The sequence below is a fragment of the Triplophysa dalaica genome, chromosome 21, assembly GCF_015846415.1.
Source record: "Triplophysa dalaica isolate WHDGS20190420 chromosome 21, ASM1584641v1, whole genome shotgun sequence".
Classification (NCBI taxonomy): domain Eukaryota; kingdom Metazoa; phylum Chordata; class Actinopteri; order Cypriniformes; family Nemacheilidae; genus Triplophysa; species Triplophysa dalaica.
The window spans coordinates 14486796-14509853 of NC_079562.1; the positions used below are offsets into that span (position 1 = coordinate 14486796).

General features: G+C 37.6%; 1 protein-coding gene across 3 annotated transcripts in view; it reads right to left on the bottom strand.

Moving 5' to 3' along the window:
- The window catches only part of arid3a (AT rich interactive domain 3A (BRIGHT-like)), a 31440-nt gene extending 8382 nt beyond the window's left edge, over window positions 1–23058 (bottom strand). Inside the window, exons 1-3 of one of the 3 annotated variants that reach the window (XM_056735005.1) lie at window positions 22533–23058; window positions 13117–13591; window positions 12740–13016 (exon numbers count right to left, since the gene is read on the bottom strand). In XM_056735005.1, the coding sequence (XP_056590983.1) occupies window positions 12740–13016; window positions 13117–13409 (570 nt within the window). In that variant the 5' untranslated portion in view covers window positions 13410–13591; window positions 22533–23058. Of the gene's footprint in view, window positions 1–12739; window positions 13017–13116; window positions 13596–22166; window positions 22446–22532 lie in introns of those variants that run through there. The other 2 variants (XM_056735003.1, XM_056735004.1) reach the window with 2 other exon arrangements.

Sequence of the window (23058 nt, forward strand, 5' to 3'; positions counted from 1 at the left end):
GAGCATTTTAATAGATACCGCAATAAGGCACACATATATAAAATATTATATAAAAAAGGTAAAAAAATTAAAATGACAGAAACAGACTGCAAAGTAGGTATGCCTTTTAGTGTTTCTAGAGGGTTTGTTTGAGGAGACAATTCTGTAAGATAAATTAAGATTGCAAGGGACTATTGCCATGCGCTACTGGCTGGACTTCCAGTTGCACAACCAAACCTCTACAGATGATCCAGAATGCCTAGGCAAGAGTGATCTTCAATGAACCGAAGAGAGAACACGTCACTCCTCTCTTCATTATGTTACATTGGCTCCCTATAGTCGGTAGCATCGAATTCAAAGCTCTGCTCTCGGCCTAAAAGAACAACACTAGTTCGGCAGACACCCCCATATTTTCACGCGCTAATACAGACTTATGTACTCGGCAGATCACTATGCTCTGCAAACGAACAACGTCTTCTATGGCCATCCCAAAAGGGCAAAAATCTTTCTCACTTCTCTGGGCTTTGTTCCGCATTTGTGTAATGGTCTGACCGCTGCTACAAAACAGCAGATTCTGTGTCCATCTTTCAGAATCGGCTGAAAACACATCTCTTCCGTCAGAACCTGACCGATTAGTTCTGACTTCTATCTCTTTTCTACTCTTTCTATCTCTTTACAATTTTTCTTAAAAATATGCATGTGCATGCTTGTATAAATAAAAAATGTATACTCGCACAGTACACGGATATATTATGTAAACATAAACTTTTATTCTAGATGCGATTAATCGTGATGAATCATTTGGCAGCCATTCTTACATACTCAACAGAAAAACATGTTTCAATTCATTGTCTTACTGTTTTGCAGTGTTCAGCCTTTTTATGACCACATTAAATTCCGACAGCAACTCACAATTTACCCTTATGAAAATGAATCATAGTTCAACTATATAGTTACCATAGTTTATTCGTTTTAATGTAAATTCATAGTAGCCGCAAATCTATTATAGTTTTACAGAAATAATCCTGGAAGCTTTACACTACCATTAAAACTATGGTTAAACTAATGGTACTCAATCCACCAAAAAAACTGTCACTACAATCTTGCTATATCTAATTATAATACCATGTTTTTTTATACGATTTGTATCAGCATGTTACTGTAGATTCACTATTCATGACTAAATAGCAGTAAAGAATGTATTGGACCACGTTACATTAATACTACAACCACATGGAGACTCTAAGCAGAAGCCGTTCATCAAACTGAGAAATGAATTCATCTGTAAAAAAAACCTTCGTGCAACCGCATAAGCATTAGTCTGAAACTCATACAGTTTTTCAACATTCTTGTTTTGTATTCCAGCTATATTAGTAGACACATATAAAAGACTAAAATCATACTATAATCCCAGCATTGATTTAGTTTGTTTCTGAAAGAACCAGTTCTGAATAAAAACCGGTTCTTGATTTCCCCACCCTAGCATTACTGTCAAAGGATGATCAGGTTTATAGTAAAAAAAATAAACAAATAAAACTGGTTCTCTAGACGTCTGTTGAAACGTAGACACCAGCCACCATAATCATCAGACAGCGAGAACGGAAGGTAAAGAGGAACCAGTCGACTCCCAGGGGCCCCAGCTCGCAGCAATGGACAGCTGTAGACCCGAATTCTGTTTGCCCCAAATTCTGCTGATACGCCCCGAGCCCCCTCCCTTCAATGCCGTGGAAACACATCTGTTTATCTGTTAAAAGTGGGTGGGGGGAGCCATTAGACATTACGCTTCAAATGATGGGTAGAGAAAAGTACCAACGATTCAGCTGGATGTTAATATTTAACTTGTAACTCCAATATAGCGTCAAACATTAATTTGATGTTTTAATGGTACATTTACGGAGCAATTTCGGCAGACATCAAAGTAACGCGATATCAACGTTAGGTTGTTTACGCTCTCTGCTTGGTAACAACTCAAGATTTAATAAACACTGCTCAAAACTATTGAATGGCTGAAAGTGAATGATCCTGCACACTTCAGTCCAAACTCTTAATGTTTTTTCCAAGAATGAGATTTATAAACAATTACGAGCACAATATGTGTTATAAACATTCAGCAATGCCACACAAATTCACGTTAAATGAAACAAAATTTAGGCAACGCTTGTGTAGGTCATCCTTATGAGATTACATAAATGTTGAACTGGATACCCATTGTTACAGACATCGAGACTTCTGATGACACATGAGCTATAGAAACAGCAGCGCATCACACCTGCCAATCATCTCAAGAGGCAAACGACAATGGGGGGGCCGGAAACGAGTGAGGTCGATTGAAAGAAGGTAACCACGAAAACACGTTAGGAAGAGAACCCTATAGAGACGCCTGTTGAATCTACTCACTAATTTGAATGATGGGTTTGCATTGACAGCAGAAGGGACTCTGGTTTCTGTAATACTGAGAGAAACTGGTGGGGGGGGGTTGGGGTCACACCCTTCTAACCAAACCACACCCTATCACAAACACCTGCAGGGAATGTGGAATAGATTACGAAACCCAAACCCGAAACTTGAATGCTGACACGATTATTCAAATTTGTGATTAATTGCCACTCAAACTGAGAATTTCGAATGTATTAATAAAAGAAAGAGATTCACTTAATGTTTACTGCCATGTAAACCCATTAAATCACATTCAAACTTTTAGCAGACGAACAAAAAAAAGAACAAAAAAGTAACATTGGACATAATATCTCACTATAAGGGATCAAAAATAGGAAAAATGGGACCTAATCCATATCTATAGACGCGGACATGGGTCAAAGAAGAAAAAGGTTTAAGCATAAAAACAATAAGTGTAATACTGCTTTAAATTGTTGTTTTCCATTTGATTTAATTGCATTTTCGTTGTCGTTTTTCTGAGCAAAAAAGAAATAAATATAAATTTTCCCTGATTTTCAGAAGACTCCATTAAAATGTAATTCGGTGTAAAATTCTTGTCCGGTATATTTACAAAAAAGAAAATTGTGACATTAAAAGACTAACGACATATATCCCAAATTCTAATCCAATTACTTTATTTATTTGCCACTACCCTAGATTCTGCCCTATTGACAATATTGATTTTTTACTCATTTAAAGAACAAAAAAATGTAATATGCTACCTTATACTTTTTACATTTTAATATGTACAAGTCAGAATAAGCATGTTGTCCATAAATATTGTGTTAGACTGAATGACAATGTGACATTATTTCGACCAAATTCTGAAATTGTGTTCTACAAAAACTTAGTTGAAACCATAAAGTTAACATTTTACTTACTTTAATGTGCCTTCTATGGAGATAAAATCAATTATGTAATTTCTTTTGATGGGGACATCTTAAGGTCTTTGACCCACATACAGAACCTGAACTGGACAATAAAAGCAACCAACCAGAACACCTAAAAACCGTATAGCAACACACTAAAAACACTCAGAAGACCTTAACAACCACACTCCACTGCCCGGACATGGAGCCACAACCCCCAGCATCATGACAGTAGTGTTTGCCATGTAAAACTCAACATTTGTTCAAAAAATGTAAAAATCTAGTTAAATCAAACATTTAATTTAATTTATTTTGCATTTTATTTACATCAACGTCTGACCTTCTGTGAGCTATCGTTCTTGCTATCGAGGCCATTAGGCATTGGTTTCCTTTTGATGATTTGGTAAGAAAGCAAATTAGCTAGTTTGTTTACACCACCATGAAACATTTGATCATAAAAAAATCTGCTTAGACTCATGATTCAAAGAAACTTATATTTTAGTTCAAAAGAAAAATAACGTAAAAGTACTACAGTTAAAAACCTTTTAAATTGGTTGAATTTAAAAAACATTAAATACATAAACTTAAATTGAAAGTTGATTGTTCTGTTAAAAACTATATTTTATTTTATTGTAAAATATTGTAGAAATAAACAGATTTTGAAATGTATAATTTACTTTTACAGCCAAATATTGTTAAGTTAAAAATACAAGTCGTAGTAAAATTAACATTGAAAAACAGTAAACGATGAAGATGGACATTACAGGAAAAGTTTTACAAGATATCTACATACAGGACAGGATATTTGATCTGATTGGATGTTCTTCCCCATTATAAACTTCCCTATAAATCCCTGTGTGACTTCACTTAGGTGATATTTCACTTAAATAACCAAGGTTATTCTAATGTTTGTTAACGGTTAGGTATATTAGGGTGTATCATGTCACATTTAAGTATTTCGTCACATATATTTGCTACCCTCTTGGTGATTTGTTTTGTGTAGGGATTGTGCACAGTGTCTTTCACACAAGTATGAGCAACAATCTATGGAAAGTGATCTTGCAATGACCTTTGGTTTATCATGTGGCCATCCATTAAACCACCTGTATTAAAGGTGGTTATGTGTATGTTACAAGGTACAGATCAGAATTATATCATTCTGTACTGTGGATTGTTACGCAAGTCAACAGTATTACAGCAAATACAAGATTTTGTCATGAAACTATAGGGCTGTTATTGTAACACATAAATGTATATATTTAAGAACAAATATAAAATTGAATAAATGTTATTATAATATATTTATTACTATGTATGATGTATATATTTAGGAAATATTTGCATGTATGTATTTATATTTATATGTAATATATAACATTCATATATTATAATAACATTACATTACATTTATTCATTTTTGTTCTTAAATTTATACATGAATGTGTATTGTTTATGTGCGTGTTAATAAATATGCAAAGCACAGACAAAAATTATGAAAACACAAACTTTCATTCCTGATCCCATTAATCCTTAAACAGCCCTAGCGAATTGGAAAATATTGTTAAAATTGTAATAATGTTTTTGCTGTAATGTATAACATTTTGCTGCAGTATTTTTCCATTTTAAACGGCAAACCTATTTACAAGTTTCCCGTTTAAGTTTTCTGGCAACCACTGGCTTTTATACAATAAAACTATAGTTTTACACTACAATTATATACCAACTACAGATACTTCCTTACATTGAAAACCAACAAAAATCTGCCCATACATCAAGCTATTTATGTAACACAATTAACTTTAAATGTGAGACACTTCCTGTGAGAGACCGAGAGAAGAGCAGAAGGGAGGGTCTGTCTGCTCCGTATCACATTACGTTTGCTATTGTAACAGCTTCAGCTATAAGTCGCACCCGGAACCCCTCAAGCTTCCTGTTGCTCAAGGCCTGTCCAACTTCAAAAAAGGACGAATGCCCGACCTCCGACCCCCAGTCACGACCCTCCCCCTGTTATCTCACTATGGAGCAGTGTACACTTAAAAGCAATGTAAAGCATCAGTAACCAAATGAGAGTGCTCTTCTCTGTGGACGTGTACGGCCTAGCCCAAGCTCTCGAGTATTCCTTGTTTACATTCCTGTGTCTGGCTCAATGTCTACAACACACCGCCGGACATCAGCCATGCCTGGACAACATCCAGCAACAATCTACTCCACATAACAGCAATTGCTATCAACAGCAAATCATCTGTGCCATTAAAGCCATTTGAACCGCAGATGGAAGATGGGTCTGTCTGAAGCGAAAAAAAGACACATGATGTCACGTCTACATAAGATGGGAGCTTGTTTGTGCAGACTGTGGCGGCTTTAGCCACGGTCTACGTCATTTGATGACTCTGCGTTTTGAGACGGAAGTAAACGAAACAGCTGACAGATAATAGGCTGCTACGAAAACAAATCTGTGAATTAAGCAAATGAGCCACTGATATGTTTTACATAAGAAGCTCGGAAAGCTTTGCTTAAACAAAAGTGAACTCATGTTCACTCAATTGCTTGCATTTTAGATCACTGAAATGCAGAAAAAAATGTCTCGCAGTAATGTATGCGCTTTTGTCACGTGCATTAATATTACTCTTTTAAATTCAAATGCAATTTCTGGAGTTTATATCAAGTTTTGACAGAAAATGTCACATCCACAAAACTGAAATTGACCTCCGGCCGATCTCATGGCAGACATCTTTAAAACCCCGAAGCACCTGGAAGCATCACGAGGGAGATTTGCATGGAGACAAAAATCAATCGCATCAGGCTTTCTCTAAATCCAGCATTTGCCTACATTTCATTTGCAAAAGGATGTATCAGGCCCTACAAAACAGACTCAAATCACACCCAACGGAGTAAAACCACAAACTTGGGCGGCAACAGAAAAGTGGCACAAACACATTCTTATTGTGCACATGATAAGAACGTTTCATTTCTGATACCACTGTATCCATCTTAAACACACTTTACAGCAGGCGCAGATAGCTTTGGCCACGTAACGAATTAATATCTGCATAAACATAATCGAAAAAGGGACTTTGCATTTTTCTGGCTGTTTTCCATTTGTTTTGTCAGTGCCAGATGTCTTTGTCCTTGACGTGTCGTGCACTGCCAGGCGTCAGTACACTTGCAAATTGACCAAATCTTTTCATGACTTCATTTCTGAGAAGTGAATGAAACATTAGAGTGATAACCGGTCATTGTGAAAACAAATCTGTGAATTAAGCAAATGAGGGTACTAATGTGTTCTACATCATGGGGTCGGAAAACAATTTGTTAAACAAAGAACGGAACAACTGCGCCTACGAAGACAAAACTACACAAGCAAAAACTACATATAGAATTGAGAATTTTAAACAAAATTATAAATACCGTTCAAGAATATTTCATTTTATGGTGATACCGAATGTCATTATTGACATTATTAAATTAAAAAGTAAAAAATTAGGTACACAAAACTAAATTCGGAATGTTTTATGACACAAACCCAGCTACTTATAAAGAGTCCAATCATTATTTCAGCGCTGTACCTTTAATGGTCACTCCCCCTTCCCATTCCCCACCCCCTCCCCCTATCTGCTGTGTGCAAATCAATGTTTAATGTTAAAACCACTAAATGGCAACCGACTGTAGAGGGTGTGATGAATTTTTAAAGAGCTCTTTTCTTTACTGTCCATCTGGGCTCCATTTGCCCTGCTGCTCCCGTTTACATCAGAGACATCAAAGGACACTTCTGCTTTTCGTTTGCTTCGGGAACTTTATGTCCGAGGAAGGAGCGTGTAAGGTTTTACAGAGCTCTAAAAGCAGAAATACCTTTTCCCCTTCATATATGATCACGACATGAGGGTAAAATAGTGGTGCATATGGTGAGATGAATAAACAACTGAAGAACTGAAAGTCAGATCTCTAGTTAATAAAGAGATGTATGAAAAGGTTAGCAGTACTACCGTAAAAAACAAGTTTAAGTGCCACGAAATCGATCGGATAAGTATTGTTAGAGATTATACATTTTCTATGATGATAAAAGACTGAAGAGTTTACAAATAAACATTTTGCATGTTTAAATAGGTATTACGTTTTAATATAATAAACATCATGAAGCGCTTCAGATATAAACGGGGTTCAAAATGTTCTCCATTGCCTCAAAGCATATTCGGAGGTATGCAAACACTTAGGTGAGGACCGATATGTCCTGAACAACTGCAAATGACCGCTTACTCGTTCCATCAATGCACACAAAACCACCGAGACATTTCTCAAAATATTTCTTTTGTGTTCCAGTCATGTAACAGGTTCACCCAAAAATCAAATTTCTGTCACCCTCCAGATGTCCCAAATCTGTACAAATGTCCTTGTTCTGATGGACACGGAGAAAGATATTTGGAAGAAAACTTGTAAGCAAACAGATCTTGGCCACCATCCACTACCATATAAAAATGAGAATGGGAGACAAAAGCGCCCCAGAATGTTTCGCATTCTTCAAAATATCTTCTTTTGTGTTAAACAGCACAAAGTCATTTCTAACACTTTTTATGTCCTACTATGGTAGTCACAACTTCACTATGTCTGATCAGCAGTCACGGATCATGTGCGCCACGCACAGACAACTTCCTCTAATCTAGACGTTATATACACAGAATTTGTGGTTGGATTTTAATTCAAAGAAACAGTGTTACTGGACCACGAAACACTGCACACTTGACACATTGAGCAACACGGTAATGAAATCAGATACCATCCTTTGAAAATCCTGTCACAAGTGGACACAGCAGACGTGTTTGAGACACATGTTTGCGCGAAGTGTAAACAGGACCCTAACTGTAGAATGTTAACAGTTGCCAGCAAGCGGCTTGCCAGGTTTGTACAGAGCCTTCAGTATATATGCTGTGTACATTTATCTGCATTATCCAGAAGCTTTCAACGTGACGCATCTAGAACCGATCAAACCGTCTCTACACTTTTTTATCATGTACAGAGCATTGCAAAAATGAAACGGTTTAGGAAATACTAAAACAAATGGCTGTATATTAAAAGAGCAACAAAACAATCCACAAAAGGTCTGATTTCACTCTACAGTTAGTTAACAGGAAGAGGAAGTTACATCAAACCACTGGGTACATAAACACACATATATACCGCTATACAGGGATGTCAAATAGCCTACAGAGTAGTGATGTACTGAGTGCATTTAAAGTACTGCATTAAAATGTATGCTGTACAGACTATGCCAGAAATGTAGATTTGCACACATTCATTTACTTTTCTGAGTGTTTACTTCAAGTTTTTACCATAGTATCAAATATTCAAGCACTGTTGTTTAGTTCAATTGCATCTTTCACCCTTTCTTTTTCTTTTAAGTAGGGCTGTCAGATGATTCAACGCGAAGAAACGCATCCAGAACAAAGATTTGTGTTTACATAATAAGATATGTCTGTGTAATTTGCATATTCAATTTATATTTAAAATGCAAAAAAAACGAACATGTATTTACACGGGAGTAATAAATGAAATCTAAAAATGATTTGACGTTTATATGTCATTTTAATTACCAGGTACGTGTAGTTTTTTGTGTTTATAAATACAAAATGTCTTGGCATGGTACACAAACATATATTATGTAAATGCAATCTTTTATTCTGTATGCGATTCATTCAGATTAATCGTTTGACAGCTCTTCACTAAAACACTGAATGTTGACTCGTATTAAAGGAAACTTGAAAACATTTAATATCCACTCAAATAATGTTGGTATCGTGACGAATCTATCTAGACCTGACCCCTGGATAATCGCAGACACCAGGAATAAAGACGGGATATTTGCATATAGGTACAAAACCCAGCCGACTCTCAAGATTCATTTGACTAACCTCATTTTCAAAAGACTGCATTTAGTCCGTCATAAAGAAAAAGGCAAATCAAATCATCCCGGTGAATTCAATCCAAATACTTGGCAGCCAACGGACAACGGAAATAATCCTTTCCTTAATCCATTTCCTTACTGTGCAAATGATTACAGTGTGTCATCTTTGATACTAGGAAATAAATCTGTTTCTTTATTCAGTTTAGCTTTATGGCAGCCACAGATAGCTGTGAGACATTTGGCAGCGTGCCTTGATACACGATTAATTAATACAGCCATTAAACACAAGATAAACATTCAGTTTGATTTCAGTCCATTTTCTCAAACCACATGGAAAACGGCCAGAATACTATCAGGTTTAACCATACAGGCGAGAGTTTACTTTGTGTGACTTTTTAACAGAGATATGAGTTTTATTTGTGAAAGTAGGTCAGACTTTGGAACCGCTCCAGCCGTGACGCTCTATAAAGACTTTGGCGTTATTTTTCTGCCAGGGTGCAGATTATCACTTTCCCTCAGGCACATTCCTCAGCGCCCCCACCCACCTGCCCGAAATAAACCAGAGGGGCTTAACCCTTTCCACCGTTGTGCTCGTACTCTCCACGATACTCAAGTTTCTGAACAAACAAGTGTGATGTTGCAACAAGTAAATAAAGCGATGCATCAAAACGAACGGGTGTAGTTTTGGCGTTCTTATTGTCAAGGGAGGGGTGGGGGGGGTAAAGTATACATTATACAACCATTTCAATGCTTCTTCATGATTGCGCAATATTATCTCGACTGCATGTCTTGATTATGTTACCGCCCGCAACACTCTGGCGACAGCTTGATATGAAGATACAGCTTCAAACTGAACATGCAAGCCCCTACTACACTTTTGTTAACCAACAGTCGAGAACACCTGCAAACGCCTCCCACGACTTCACTGAACGTGACCCTGATCATTGTTCTCAAGTACAAATTGTCCAGATCAAACATGATTACAAATATTAACATAGTTAGACATTCAAACACAAAGCCTTTGATTGGGCTTCTTTCTCCATAAATGAAATTTCTATATGAGAAAGTATTCACCAGATGTTGTTCAAAATCAGTTTAATAAAGAGAAGATATTGTAAATAAAGTATTCTTGGGAGGTGGAGCTTTAAAGCTCAGTTAAAAGTGTCGAAACACAAATTGCATACAGGTTAAACAAATAATGCGGGCTTCAATATCACTGACTCGCTCAAAAAGTAAATATGTTTGTTAGTTGTGATCTTTAATAAGTTTGTCTTTAAAAGTTAATAAAGGTAATACGTTTGTTACTTGTGATGGCAATGTATAAAGACACTGTGCAAACTTAAGTCATATCAACAATTTTGCTCATGATGAACATTACAGATATACACAGACAGGAACATTTACTTTACTTTTGTACATAATTGACATTATTAAAGGGAAAACTCCTGTTGGGATCAGATTATTAACTAATAAAACTCTATAAATGTTTAAAAACCTAAATTTTCTCAACTACATGATAGAGCAACCAATGCATTCTTCTATTGTTTTATTTCTTTCGTGTTGCACAGAAAGACAGATCTGTTTGAAACGGATTAAATTTAACACACTAAAAAACAACTGTTATTGTCTGATTTACTTAAATAACAAGTTAATACAACACAATCTTCTAAATTTTATTACTTCGATTCGCAAAGGCTCTTTCATAACACTTAATGGTGTTTCACTTTGATGGTATGTTGTAAAGCCTGGTGCTATGATCAGCTTTCTTTTGGAAAGATTTAATTTCGGATTAAAATAAGACTATAATTATAAAAAAAAAATCAACAGCTTTTAAAATAAATGTAAAAACCATGTTCAATGAATTAACTAGGACAAATATACGAAAAGTACTTTGAAAATGTGTTAAAGGTGCAATTCGGATTTTTTTGAACATAACATAACATGAACATGAAGTACCTAATATGGAAAAAAGGAAACATAAGTTTATGTAGGTTTAAGGAAACTGAAGTACGGAGTTTCAAACAGTAATTTGGAAACGGAAGCAAATGTTACAGACTGCAGCTTTAAACGCACTAAAGTAAAATAATTTGACATCATCCTTCTACATTGTGTTGAACAAACTAAAGTGATTAGATATTAACGAAAAACAAATTTATTAACGATGAACTCAATCCTGAGCAATAACTTTCAGTTATTCATTTAACTAAGCTAATATTTAAAATATCGTTTTTTGTTAGAAATGCACCTACAAAATATTATGCTAAGAAATAAATATCTTACTGCACAAGAGGCACCATTATGAAATAGCTTAAATAGTTTCAGGTTGTGTGGTTCATTTTACCGCAGGCAAAAATCTAGAGTTAGCAGAGTATGGAGATGACTGACACGAGTCGTCGTCATGACACCTGCTTCAAAGCCAGAGTCCTCATTGGCTCGTATTGATGATCAATCTCAAGTAAAAAGACACACAAGGGAACATTCCTTCACTGTACAAATGTGTCAAATCACTATATATGCCGTACAGAATTCTCTATTATCTAGCATTTCCCTTCAGGCATTGTACAGAAATAACTAGTTATTATGCCTTTAACCCACTACATTTGAAGTCACAAGTATGTGACATCACAACAAGCCCAAGCCTGCACTTTCGAGGGCTAATCTATTGCCATTTGAAAGATCATGAAGGCTTGGAATGTGACCGTTCATATACGTTTCAGGTTTAAAAAAATTGTCTCGTCTAACGTTAAATAAGACCAAAAATCAACACCAGAATGTTGTTTAACCTCGGGACACGAGTAGGGCTGTCAAACGATTATTTGTGACTAATTGTAAGCAACTCGCATTAGTATATATATATATTAGTACATATATATATATATGTATATATATTTTCTTTTATTTATATATAATTTATATTTCATATAAATAGTTCATATAATAATGTTATTTATATAATAATAATAATATAAAATATATATTTTTTAAACGATACATGCATGTATGTGCATTTATATATACGGAGTAAATCCATCTTTTTTTTTTTAACAAAAACTTTTATTTTGCATACGATTAGTCGTGAATAATCGTTTGACAGCCCTAGACCCATTACATTTTTGCTCTGCAGTCGAGCTGAAAATCCTACTAGAAAGTCACAGTACAGCAACTTGGTGACATCCAACAAATAAATGGCTGTCCAGATTGCATCTTAACATAAATGCTTGACACTTTATCATGTTGCATCTGTTAGGAACATGATGTTACTTACAGAGCTTAGAGACATGAGGGTCAGCTTTACGCAATGTGGTACATCAATTATTTCTAGGGTTCTGCTTTCATAACCTTTAAGTCTCAGTCAGTCTAAGTTCTGCACGCTGATCTCTCTATTAAAAATAATCGTCAATAATGGTTTCCTTCAATTATAACATGGGTATGTTTATTTTTCAAAAAGCTACAGCACTCTTCAGGTGCTGCATACAGAATCTACCTTTAAATAATCTAACATCATGATGACAGTTGACATTACCACCTATGAGAGGCTACAACTACCCAGAATGCCTACCTGTCTGAACTGCTCCTCATAGGTCCAGTCTGCGTGGTCCTGCCCATGGAGCGGCCCATGGGACGAATGAGCGGAGTGAGCCAAAGCACGCGCTTCGCTTTCAGAGCCGGGCCTGGCCTTCAGCATCTGGGGGTGTATATGGCGTTGGGGTAACAGGAGGATGCCTCTGCCAGGTGTGATGACCTCACGACCCTGTGGCTGACCTTCATCGCCCAGATCGTCGTCGTAGTCTTCTTCCATCTCACCCTCAAAATCATCTTCGTCCCATTTTTGTTTTCTGAAAAACAGAAGGTGTAAGGTTACTAAGAGGACAATGATAATTGAGAGGCAGTTAGGAATTCTTTGTTTAACCCATTTGCATGTGACCACCCACTTACATTTGCTCCTCCTCCTCAGAGCCCATCATATTATTGTATTGCTCCTCTTCATCATCATCTTCATCATCCTCTCCTCCGCTGCTGCGATCGGACATGGGGCTTTCGGCCCGTTGAAGCCCAGCCGCTACTGCACGCATGGCCGCTAAGGCTGCTATCTGAGCTTGCTCCGCTTCGGAGGCGGGGTTTCTTTTCAGCTCCTCCCCTGAAGAGGCAGGGGACTGCCCCGCCTGCTCCATCAGTAGTTTAGCTCTCTGCTGTCTGTGCAGGTTCTCCATCACTGCCTGCAGCTTCATTGTCTTGGAAACAGGATTCGCTAGGATTTGGTTCCCTTCACTTCCCCCCCAAGACAGGCAGGACCACTTTTGACAAACTTGATCCAGAGGGGCGGGCTTTATCGGAGCAGGAGCAAGGCTTGGTCTTTCACTCTACTGACAACACCAGACACCAGAGGGGGAGGACGACCCCCACACAGGGTCTACCTGACAGAGAGAGAAAAATATTTGAGATCACACGACTCGATAACAGGAAATTCACTCAGAATCTATAAGCAATGAAATTCCAACTAGCTGCACTGAGGATTCAGAGAAGATTCGAAAACAACACACTCAAACTTCTAAGTTAAAGCAAAATGCATTAAAATGAATTATATATATATTGAGTTAACATATATGTAACATATACATACATATGTTAACTCAATTAACAGGTTAATTAACTTTATTTATCATGCATTTGTGATCATGCTTTTTTAATATATCACCAAGCCCTATAATGTTTTAGTGGCATAATAACAACTGTTACAGACTTTAGACCAATAAGCCTTCTTAAGGTTGATTACAATGTTTTAAAACTGTGATAATGTTTCATAGAAATTGCAATCTTAATGTTTAAAAAATAGCTTTTGAGATCACAAAGTATAACTCAAAGCCAATCAAATATAAATGAGATATTTACCTAACTACTGGCCCGAAAAAAACAACAACTTGTTGATCGGAAAATAAAAGGCAGACTAGATTGAATTTGATTGTAGCTGTACTTTCAGGATAGTAATTTTCAATGAACTTAAAACTTAAGAAGTGTCAAACTAAAACACAGCACATAATCCACAATCATAATCTGTCTATGAATAATAAAGCAGTCTTGTGATCTGTCTCCTTTCATTTGCGTTTTATTATCTACCATCAATCAACCTCATTGTAATCGCTGCACCTGTAAACACAGCCAGCATGACAATGTCTACACGGCAAGAGACGCGCTTCAGCGATTACAATAGGAGGTTTCGAGTCTCGTCACGTCATGTTTCCTCCGGTTAAGAGTGCTGCATGTTGCACTACAACACACTCTTGATTTAAAAAAAAATTTAACACAGGATTTTGACAGACTTGTGGCGCTGGTGACGTCATCACATGATATCTGCTTTTGCTCTACTCTATGATCCCCCATTACGTCATATCTATCTACATCATTAAAGGGATACTTCACTCAAAAATGAAAATTCTGTCATTTACTCACCTTCGAGATGTTCAAATGTGTACAAATGTCTTTGTTCTGATGAACACAGAGAAAGATATTTGGAAGAATGATTATAACCAAACAGATCTCAACACCCATTGACTCCCATAGTAGGAAAATTACTTTATAATGTTTTTGTTCTTTTGAACACAAAAGACGACATTTTGAAGAATTCTCAACTCAACTTTATTTATATAGCGCTTTTTACAATTTTCATTGTTATAAAGCAGCTGAATGAATGTAGGACAACAGTTCTGGGGCACTTTTGACTGCCATTGTTTTATTCCTACTATAGGAGTCAATGGCTGTTGAGATTTGTCTGGTTATAAGAATTATTCCATATATATCTTTCTCCATGTTCATCAGAACAAATAATATTTTTACACATTTAGGAAAAACTCGAAGGTGAGTAAATGAAAACATTTTTGGGTGAAGTATCCCTTTAAGTCCTGTGCCTTTAAATCAGCTAATAAAACATTTCGTCACTCAGCATGATGCGTGCAGACAATGAGACTGAAGGGAGTTTATGGGTTAACCCTCCTATATGGAGGGCAATACGACGATGGTGAAGTCTGAGCAAACACAGAGGAGATAAAGGGAACTAAGGGTCTAATTCCACACTGATAATGAGCCTCACACCGTCCAACATCCAGATTCATCACAGGGGTCCAAAAAATACACACATTTACACCGCACGTTCAATCAAACCAGCCAACAAAAAGATTCGTAATATCTATTATTCACTCACAGCCGGCTTAAACCTGATCCATCACAATCGAGGTGTAGGGAAGAATGAATAATGATTTTTCTTTTGACATGTGACAGAGCGAGAAAAAAAATCCCATTGCACATTGCTGCACAGATTAACACAGGCTTCATCCTATACTCAACATACGTTACCACCTATTGAAACTGAGATGTTCTGGTCTGGTGACATATTTCCTTCTAGCTTCGAGAGGTCATGAGTTCTTAAAACATCAGATGTGCAACCTGCCATTTCGGATTTCATTGATTGCAACAAACACCTTGTTTGGAAATATCAAATCACCAGCATGTCAAAGACTCTCTGGCACCTATTAATAACACTAATCAAACTGGTTACATTTTAACTGTCAATTTAAATAATGTAACCAAGACATCTTTTCAAACAATAGCTTATTGTAGAGTTTTGATTGGTTGAAACTCAGGTTATAAACATCTCAAGAAACCGTTTCCAAGGTGAAAATCTCAAGTAGGGACCCTGGATGAGTCTCAAAATCAATACATTTATTACTATATATATTTACATATTAAATAATCTGTTTGCGCTGACAACCTACATTTCAAAATGAGAATAAAATAATAGTTTTCCTGCTTTGATGATCAGCAAAGACCTAATAATTAATCAACAATCGGTGGAAAACCACTAGATACACCTATACATTCAGGGTGTGCGATATTGGCAAAAAAAGATATCTAGATATTTTCTGGGATTTCCCGGTAACGATAAGGAGGCGATATTTTGCATCCTTCAGTCTTATGATGTACTAGCTCAATCTTACAAGTGACCAGGATGTTCATTGTTGATATTATTATAAGCAGAGAATCCTGTCATCATTCACTCATTCGCATGTCAACCTTTGTGCACAATACTTGTGCAGAACTTTAAAGAAGATATTTGGTTCGAGCCGATTGTGGTTATAGTGCTTCGACAAATGGCGCTGTTGCGCTCCGGGCAACCCAAGTTTGAGTACCGGCTTGTGGTCCTTTCCCGATCCAACACCCACTTCTTTCCTGTCCTCTTATTGTAACTGTACTTTAAACCAAGGAAAAAAACTCAAAAGTCTTAATACTTGAAAAACGGTGTTAACCAAACAACACCGAACTCCACTGACTTCCATTGTATGGACACAAAACCATTGCATTTATAAAAATATCTTCTGTGTTTGACAGAAGAGTCATATATAGGTTTTCAACCACACAAGCTTAAATAAACGATATTCGAATGAAATATATTTGAATAAACAGAAACGATGATATTTTGAATAAACTGTCCCTTTAAGGAGAACTGTGCAGCAAACAAGCAAGAAGCACACTGGAATAGAAAATTAGCCTACCAAAAGAATCTAAAATATAAGCATCACACACTAGTTTTAAGTTGGATGTAAACATTTATCGAATGTTTTTTCATAGAAGTTTTCTAGCTTACAGATGACTTAGATATCGGTCTTTCACATTTTTTTGTAAATCAAATTGTGAAAGTTTTTGTTTGGTTTGAGGAATACAAGATGACGCAGGAGATCTTGATGTGAATCGCAACCTGCGTTTCAAAGAACTCAAGGAAAGCTTTCGGGGAAGACGAGCCAACTGCGTGACATCATCATATCTGTGCAGTTCCCATGACGATGGCGTGTATGAGGGTGTACGCGTGGGCCTCCACATACATGATGTTTCCTTCCTCACAGCAGCAAGAGAAAAAAAAAAATTCACACGAAATGATATGCAATTCGAGCTGATCTCCTATTGTCTTGAGGACATGGAGTGCTATTGAGCAGAACTGACTCAATGATGTTGAACAGATGCTTAATTCTATCTAATAGTAAAAGTTAACTGAAATATTAAGATTCCATGGAAGACCCCCATAAACTGAAGCCTATGAATAAAAGCAATAGATTGATGTAAGATTTACTATAGTGAAGTAAACAGCTTGAGACCTTCACTTCTAAGAACAGGATGTGATGTCACAGGCCTTATATCTCCAGCTTCGAAGGCAGCGATAGGATGCAAGCAAACCGCTTGGTTTATTTCACATTGTAAAGGCAAAGTATTGAACAACACTAGCGGTAGAAGTCTTAAAGACGTGTCACAAACCAGCTTTCATTCTGCTGCTGCGGGGGATCGAGGGTGTGTTTGGTATTCTGGAGAGTGAGAGTAACACTAGAGCTATTGAAGCCGTGAACAGCAGAACGTTTCTTTATTCAAGAATCAACCGTCGTTCTGGGTTAAATGGCCCGATTCAGCATAAATCTGATAACAAAAATTCTGAATAATTACTTTTACTTGACAGATCTCATTACTTGACAGATTACTTTATTCAGAAAGTTTCCGACCGTGTCTTGAATCTTCAATTTTACAACCAAATAAATATTCAGCAAAACAGCACGGTTTTGGAATAAAAAAATAATATGCTATTTAAGACAAAAATGAATCTGACTTTCCCAAAACCATGTTTGGAAATACTAGATTTTTAGTTTGCTGAATTTGGTTAATTTTGTCTTGATGGAAACAGAAGGTCAAATTGCATCACACTAGAAGTGGAAATCATTGCATTATGGGATACGTCAGCCAGTGCAGGATGCTCTATTGCAGTGGTTCTCAACTCTGGCCCGCGAGATCCATTTTCCGTCAGAGTTTATCACCATCTTCTAGACGACCAAAGAAATTTGCATACAATAGTTTATCTCCTGGGGCCACTCTTCAACTGGCTCGGCTCGGTACAGCTCATTTCACTTCTGTTCAGTTTGCTTTTCCACAGCAGTTTAGTAGCGCTTCAAAGCCACTAGATACACCTATACATACAGGGTGTGCCATATTGGCAAAAAGAGATATCTAGATATTTTCTGGGATTTCCCAAACAACACCGAACTCCAATGACTTCCATTGTATGGACACATATGGGTTTTTTAGCCTTATTGGATTTAGTCATTGTTATATAAAAACCACCATAAAGGGTTAAATGTCTGTCACCACCAAAAAGCCTAAAAAATGTCATCGCTCCGGTCTACGGCTGCATTTTGAATGTTCCAGAATCTTCATGTGAATGCTGTTATTGTTCTTTAACTCCATAAAAAAAAAACATGCCAACCACTTTCAGCCTTATCTTCAAAACATCAAGCCCCTCATTGTTCACTTAAACTGAAGTCCAACCAAAACCTTGTAGAATTCAAATGTTGTCCCACCACAAGTGCTAAACTGATGAAAAAAATGAAAATAAAAACTGCCCAAACAAGTTGGTCCATAGTTTCTTCTAGAACATGGATCCGGCTAGTATGCCATGAATTGTGTTACTACCTTTGAAGAATTTAGTCCTTGCAGTCGTTGACAGTTGTCTAAATGACGGTCCAACAAAAGATGCTGCATGATCGATGTTGTAATTCAGCAATCAGGTTTGCTTATTTTGTTAGCTTGTAGCTATCATGGCAAACTGCCAACATGTCATTATAGCTTGCGTAACAGCAGGATGGTTTGTTAACCAAATCAGGCAATGGCCAACCACGGATCTGTGGCTCCAGGCCACGGCTTCCGATAGTGCGAGCTTTTTAAAGGCTGTTATCCCAAATAAAAAGAAAGGAAAGAAGGGAGCGCATCAGCTGGCCAGGATTCCCACGTGGCACGCCCCCAAAGAGTGAAATCATCGCATTTTTGGCAGGTGCTTGAGGTGAACGGCAGCGAGCCCCAGGAATGATTTAATATGTGGCTTTTGGCAAAGGCGCAGCTGAACCAGTGCCAAGCAACCTCTTCCCAACCCTCAGCGTGCTTTTCTGTCAGCACTGAACTCCAGCTTTATATAGACACATCCTAAAGACGATTGAATGAAAATAATGCCATTTTGCCACATTGCGATCAAATTGAATCGGTTTTAAATGGAGTCCATTGTTTGTTTGGACGTGATGGCATGCCAAGCATGTTTAATGCACTAAAATAAACGTTTGACGTTTTGTTTTCTCATGGATTCCTTGCATTTTCTTGTAATTTTGGTTTCTCTTTCACTGACGTACAGCGTTGTACTGAAACAGCCATACTCTGATGTATTCCTATAGATATTCATCTGATCACAGAGCTGTTCCATGCTTAAAATGTGACACTGGATATCTGATCCCGCTCCACTTTACCTAGTTACAAGCCGAGCTCAAACCTGTTTGGCCTGATCCGAGTTTGCCAACCTGAAAACGTGCAGAGATGATGACTGATATCTTCTCTTCCTTCAGATCACGACAGGTGTGACAGGATGCAGGGCCTCATGTCTCAATGTTCCTCGACTTATCAGTTTAGAGCCCACGCACACAACATATCTTACGCTTCTTACAATTTCATGCATCTGCAGTACACGCAAACAGTCATGGCACCATTTATCATGCATGATCTCGGTGGCACAAATGTAACATAAATGCCAAACTATTATCCTTATGGCTTCAACATGTCATTGATCAAACAAATATATAGGTTCCAACGTGTATCAAGTTGGTCGGCATGCTCAAGCAAACAAGGCAATGTTTTGATAGCACCACAGAGCCACACGGTTTGCATTTTCTGGAAAATCAACCCATGAATGACTTACAAATTGTCTTTGCATAATATGCACGGAAAAGAGAACAGAACGGACTTCAGAGTAAATTAAACATTTCACTTTTAAGTGGATCAAAGGGGTTGACCTGGTTTTCAATGCTTGAAACTGATACCGATAACTATAGAAACGGGGTGTGGCTAATGGCTTATATAATGCTATATAATACGTGATAAAGTATTATAAACCATACTTACGATTTGGCCTGCCTGACTCACATTAAGGCTCTTGAAACTTGGTGTTGCTCTGGCCAATTAAAAAATTAATTTAGCTGATAAGAGTACATCTTTAAAAGATGCTCCCATCGACTCTTTCTTCTCAGACAGCTTACTGGTCTCCGTGTTAGTAAGCACTTTTTGGAACTTGTGTATAAATTGTTGTAAGTGTTCTAATCTTTACTCTTTCTGTCTAGTACGAGCATCTAAATTGCAAACTCAAGAACAAACTTTCCAGAATTGTGTTCTCGGCAAATAAAATAATTGGCAGGCCTCAGAATCAATTAACACAGCTTTATGTAGAAAGGACAGAGATTCTCTTTTCAGACAGTTTGAGCTTTTGAAGTCAGATAGACGTTATAGAGTTCCTTTAGAAAATAAAAATGTGTTTAAAAGGTCTTTCATCCCCAATGCAATTATAATCATTAATTCTGCAACTTTCTCACCATGAAGGGCTTAAGGTTTGAACAGTATCCTCTATGTTTTGTGTGTACATGACTAGTTATTGTGATTTTATTTAGTACGTTGTTATTATTAATTTTGTTGTGTTTGTGAGCCAAAGACAAAACACAATGTTTCAATATCCTGTCGACAACATTTTGACATTATTTAAACCATACAGATCTCCACTATTAAAACTATCTCTTCCGCTTCAGCGTCTGTTACGACTTTATCAAATCTAAACTTATTCACGGCATGCAAATGTGTGTACACGCCGTCTGGTAGCGCTCACAGCTGTCTCTAGAGTAGCTACAGTTAGAGTTGGTTACATTTGCTAATGTAGAAGCAGTTAAAACAGAACCACATTATTAGACATGCAAACATGCCATTCGACTGCATTGTCAACATTTCCTGAATGCAACAACTGAGTTTGAACAGTATCGCCTCTTGTTGATACTGGCCCGGTTGGGTAGTCATTGTTCAGGCATCAATTTGGATCCACAAGATCTGCACATTCTCTCTCTCTCTCTCGCTCGCTCGCTCACTCACTCTCACTCGTTCTCTCTCTCTCAATCTCGCTCACTCACTCACTCACTCACTCTCCAAAGGGCATTTTAAAATGAGGCTCCATAACCAAACAAGATTTTTAATTGTGCCAAAACGCACATGATGACATCAGACAAACAAGCAACAGTGTTTTCTATTCAAAGCAGACTCTAAAATGGGAGGCTAATTGACCGTTTTAGGTTTTCACATGGTTCATTTAAAAAACCATCCATGAAACCAATGTACAAATGGCTTTTTCTGTCATTTTGAAGCACCCAGATAATGGCAAACATCTAATCTGTGGATCAAACTGGCACATTTATAAAGCTAACATGTAGTGACTGGAGTAAAGATTTATATATGCTAAAGTAAAGCATGCATTGTAAATATGCGTTTGTTTTTACCTTCGTTCATTGGCCTGTGAGAGACCCACAAGTTTGTGTGGTAACTTGGGGTCATTTAATCAAATACTTTTCTCCAGCTGTTGCTGCAAATATAGCAGCTGTTCTCAAGTCAGGACTGTCTCAAACCACGTGTGATCTACACATGCGGAGCTACAAACAAATCTGATCTTCGGTTCAAATGAAAAAAAAATCTTCCCATAGACTGAATAAACTGTTCTCTCCTGGTTTCAAGAGACTGAAGGGAACACAATCAATTCGGTCTTAACCTACATTTGAAACGGGCATTTTAAAGAGGTTTGCTTCACCCCTGGGACCCTCGGATCTATAGGGACCTAATGCTTTCAGAGGTGGCCATGATATAAAACACACGGAAAGCTCGCGATCGGCACACAGAGATAATGCAAAGTCATTTCGATAATGTCTGTGAATTGTCATTATTATTGTAATTAGTAAAGATTGTGTTCAGAAATCCGAATTATAGCGTTTAAACGGGCAACCCTAAATGTAAATACCTAGAAACGTAAATCGATACACAACATCCACACGATCACAGATAACCGACTTACATAATAAAAAGAACTAACAACTGCCAACTAACTAACATCTTACCTTTCGAAACCACATCCAAGAAAAAGTTGCTCCACTCAAGACAGTCTTTGGGATTTTCACGCTATCATTTGCACGCAAGTCGCGCGTCTGCTGGCAGTTTGTTCGCCGCCGCGCGTCTAGTGCGCTGCGTTTATCCTGCTGTCTGTTACAACACACTGTAACCACCACAAACCAACTCTACAAAAACATCGTTTCACGCCATTAAAACAACTTAAAACGGGAAATAGCCCCACTTGTTAACCTCACGAAGCGTCACAGCGCTTGTGTTCCCATCACAAACAGAAAAGTGTTGCGCGAGAAGAGAGAGAGAGAGAGAGGAGAGAGAGAGAGGGAGAGACAGGGAGGAAAAAAGCTCACTTCACTTACCAGCTCAACTTCCGTTCAGTGTTTTTTCCTGGGAAGCGGAAGGCGCATTCCCGATTTCCCCGTGAAAACAACACGCGCTGTGTCAGCGTTTGATTTAAAGGCAGGGATCTATCAAAGTGTACATTAACTCGTGACGCGCGTGTCGCTTCCTCATTTGATTTCGATATAGAGGTTAATTTGGCTGTAACATCATATGTGTCTAATCTGAGGCGGTGCCCGCGGTCGTCGAGTTAAGCTATTGGTTGACAAACAGCAATCAGATGCAAATTCCAAACCTCTGAATCAATGGGGCTGCCTTCCCCCACTCTATAGGAAACATCCACAAATGACTCGACGCTAATGAGAGGTGAAAGGTCCCCGTGTTTAAATGACCCGAACAGCGAATTCTCGCGCTGGGCCCTAAATTTTCTTTACATTGATCGTGCTGCTCACTTGAATCTGGTACAGAAACTCGACTTTTTAAAACCCTCGTCCGCGCGCGCTATACGTACGCACGCTATATGGTGGAATGTATACATTGAGCGAC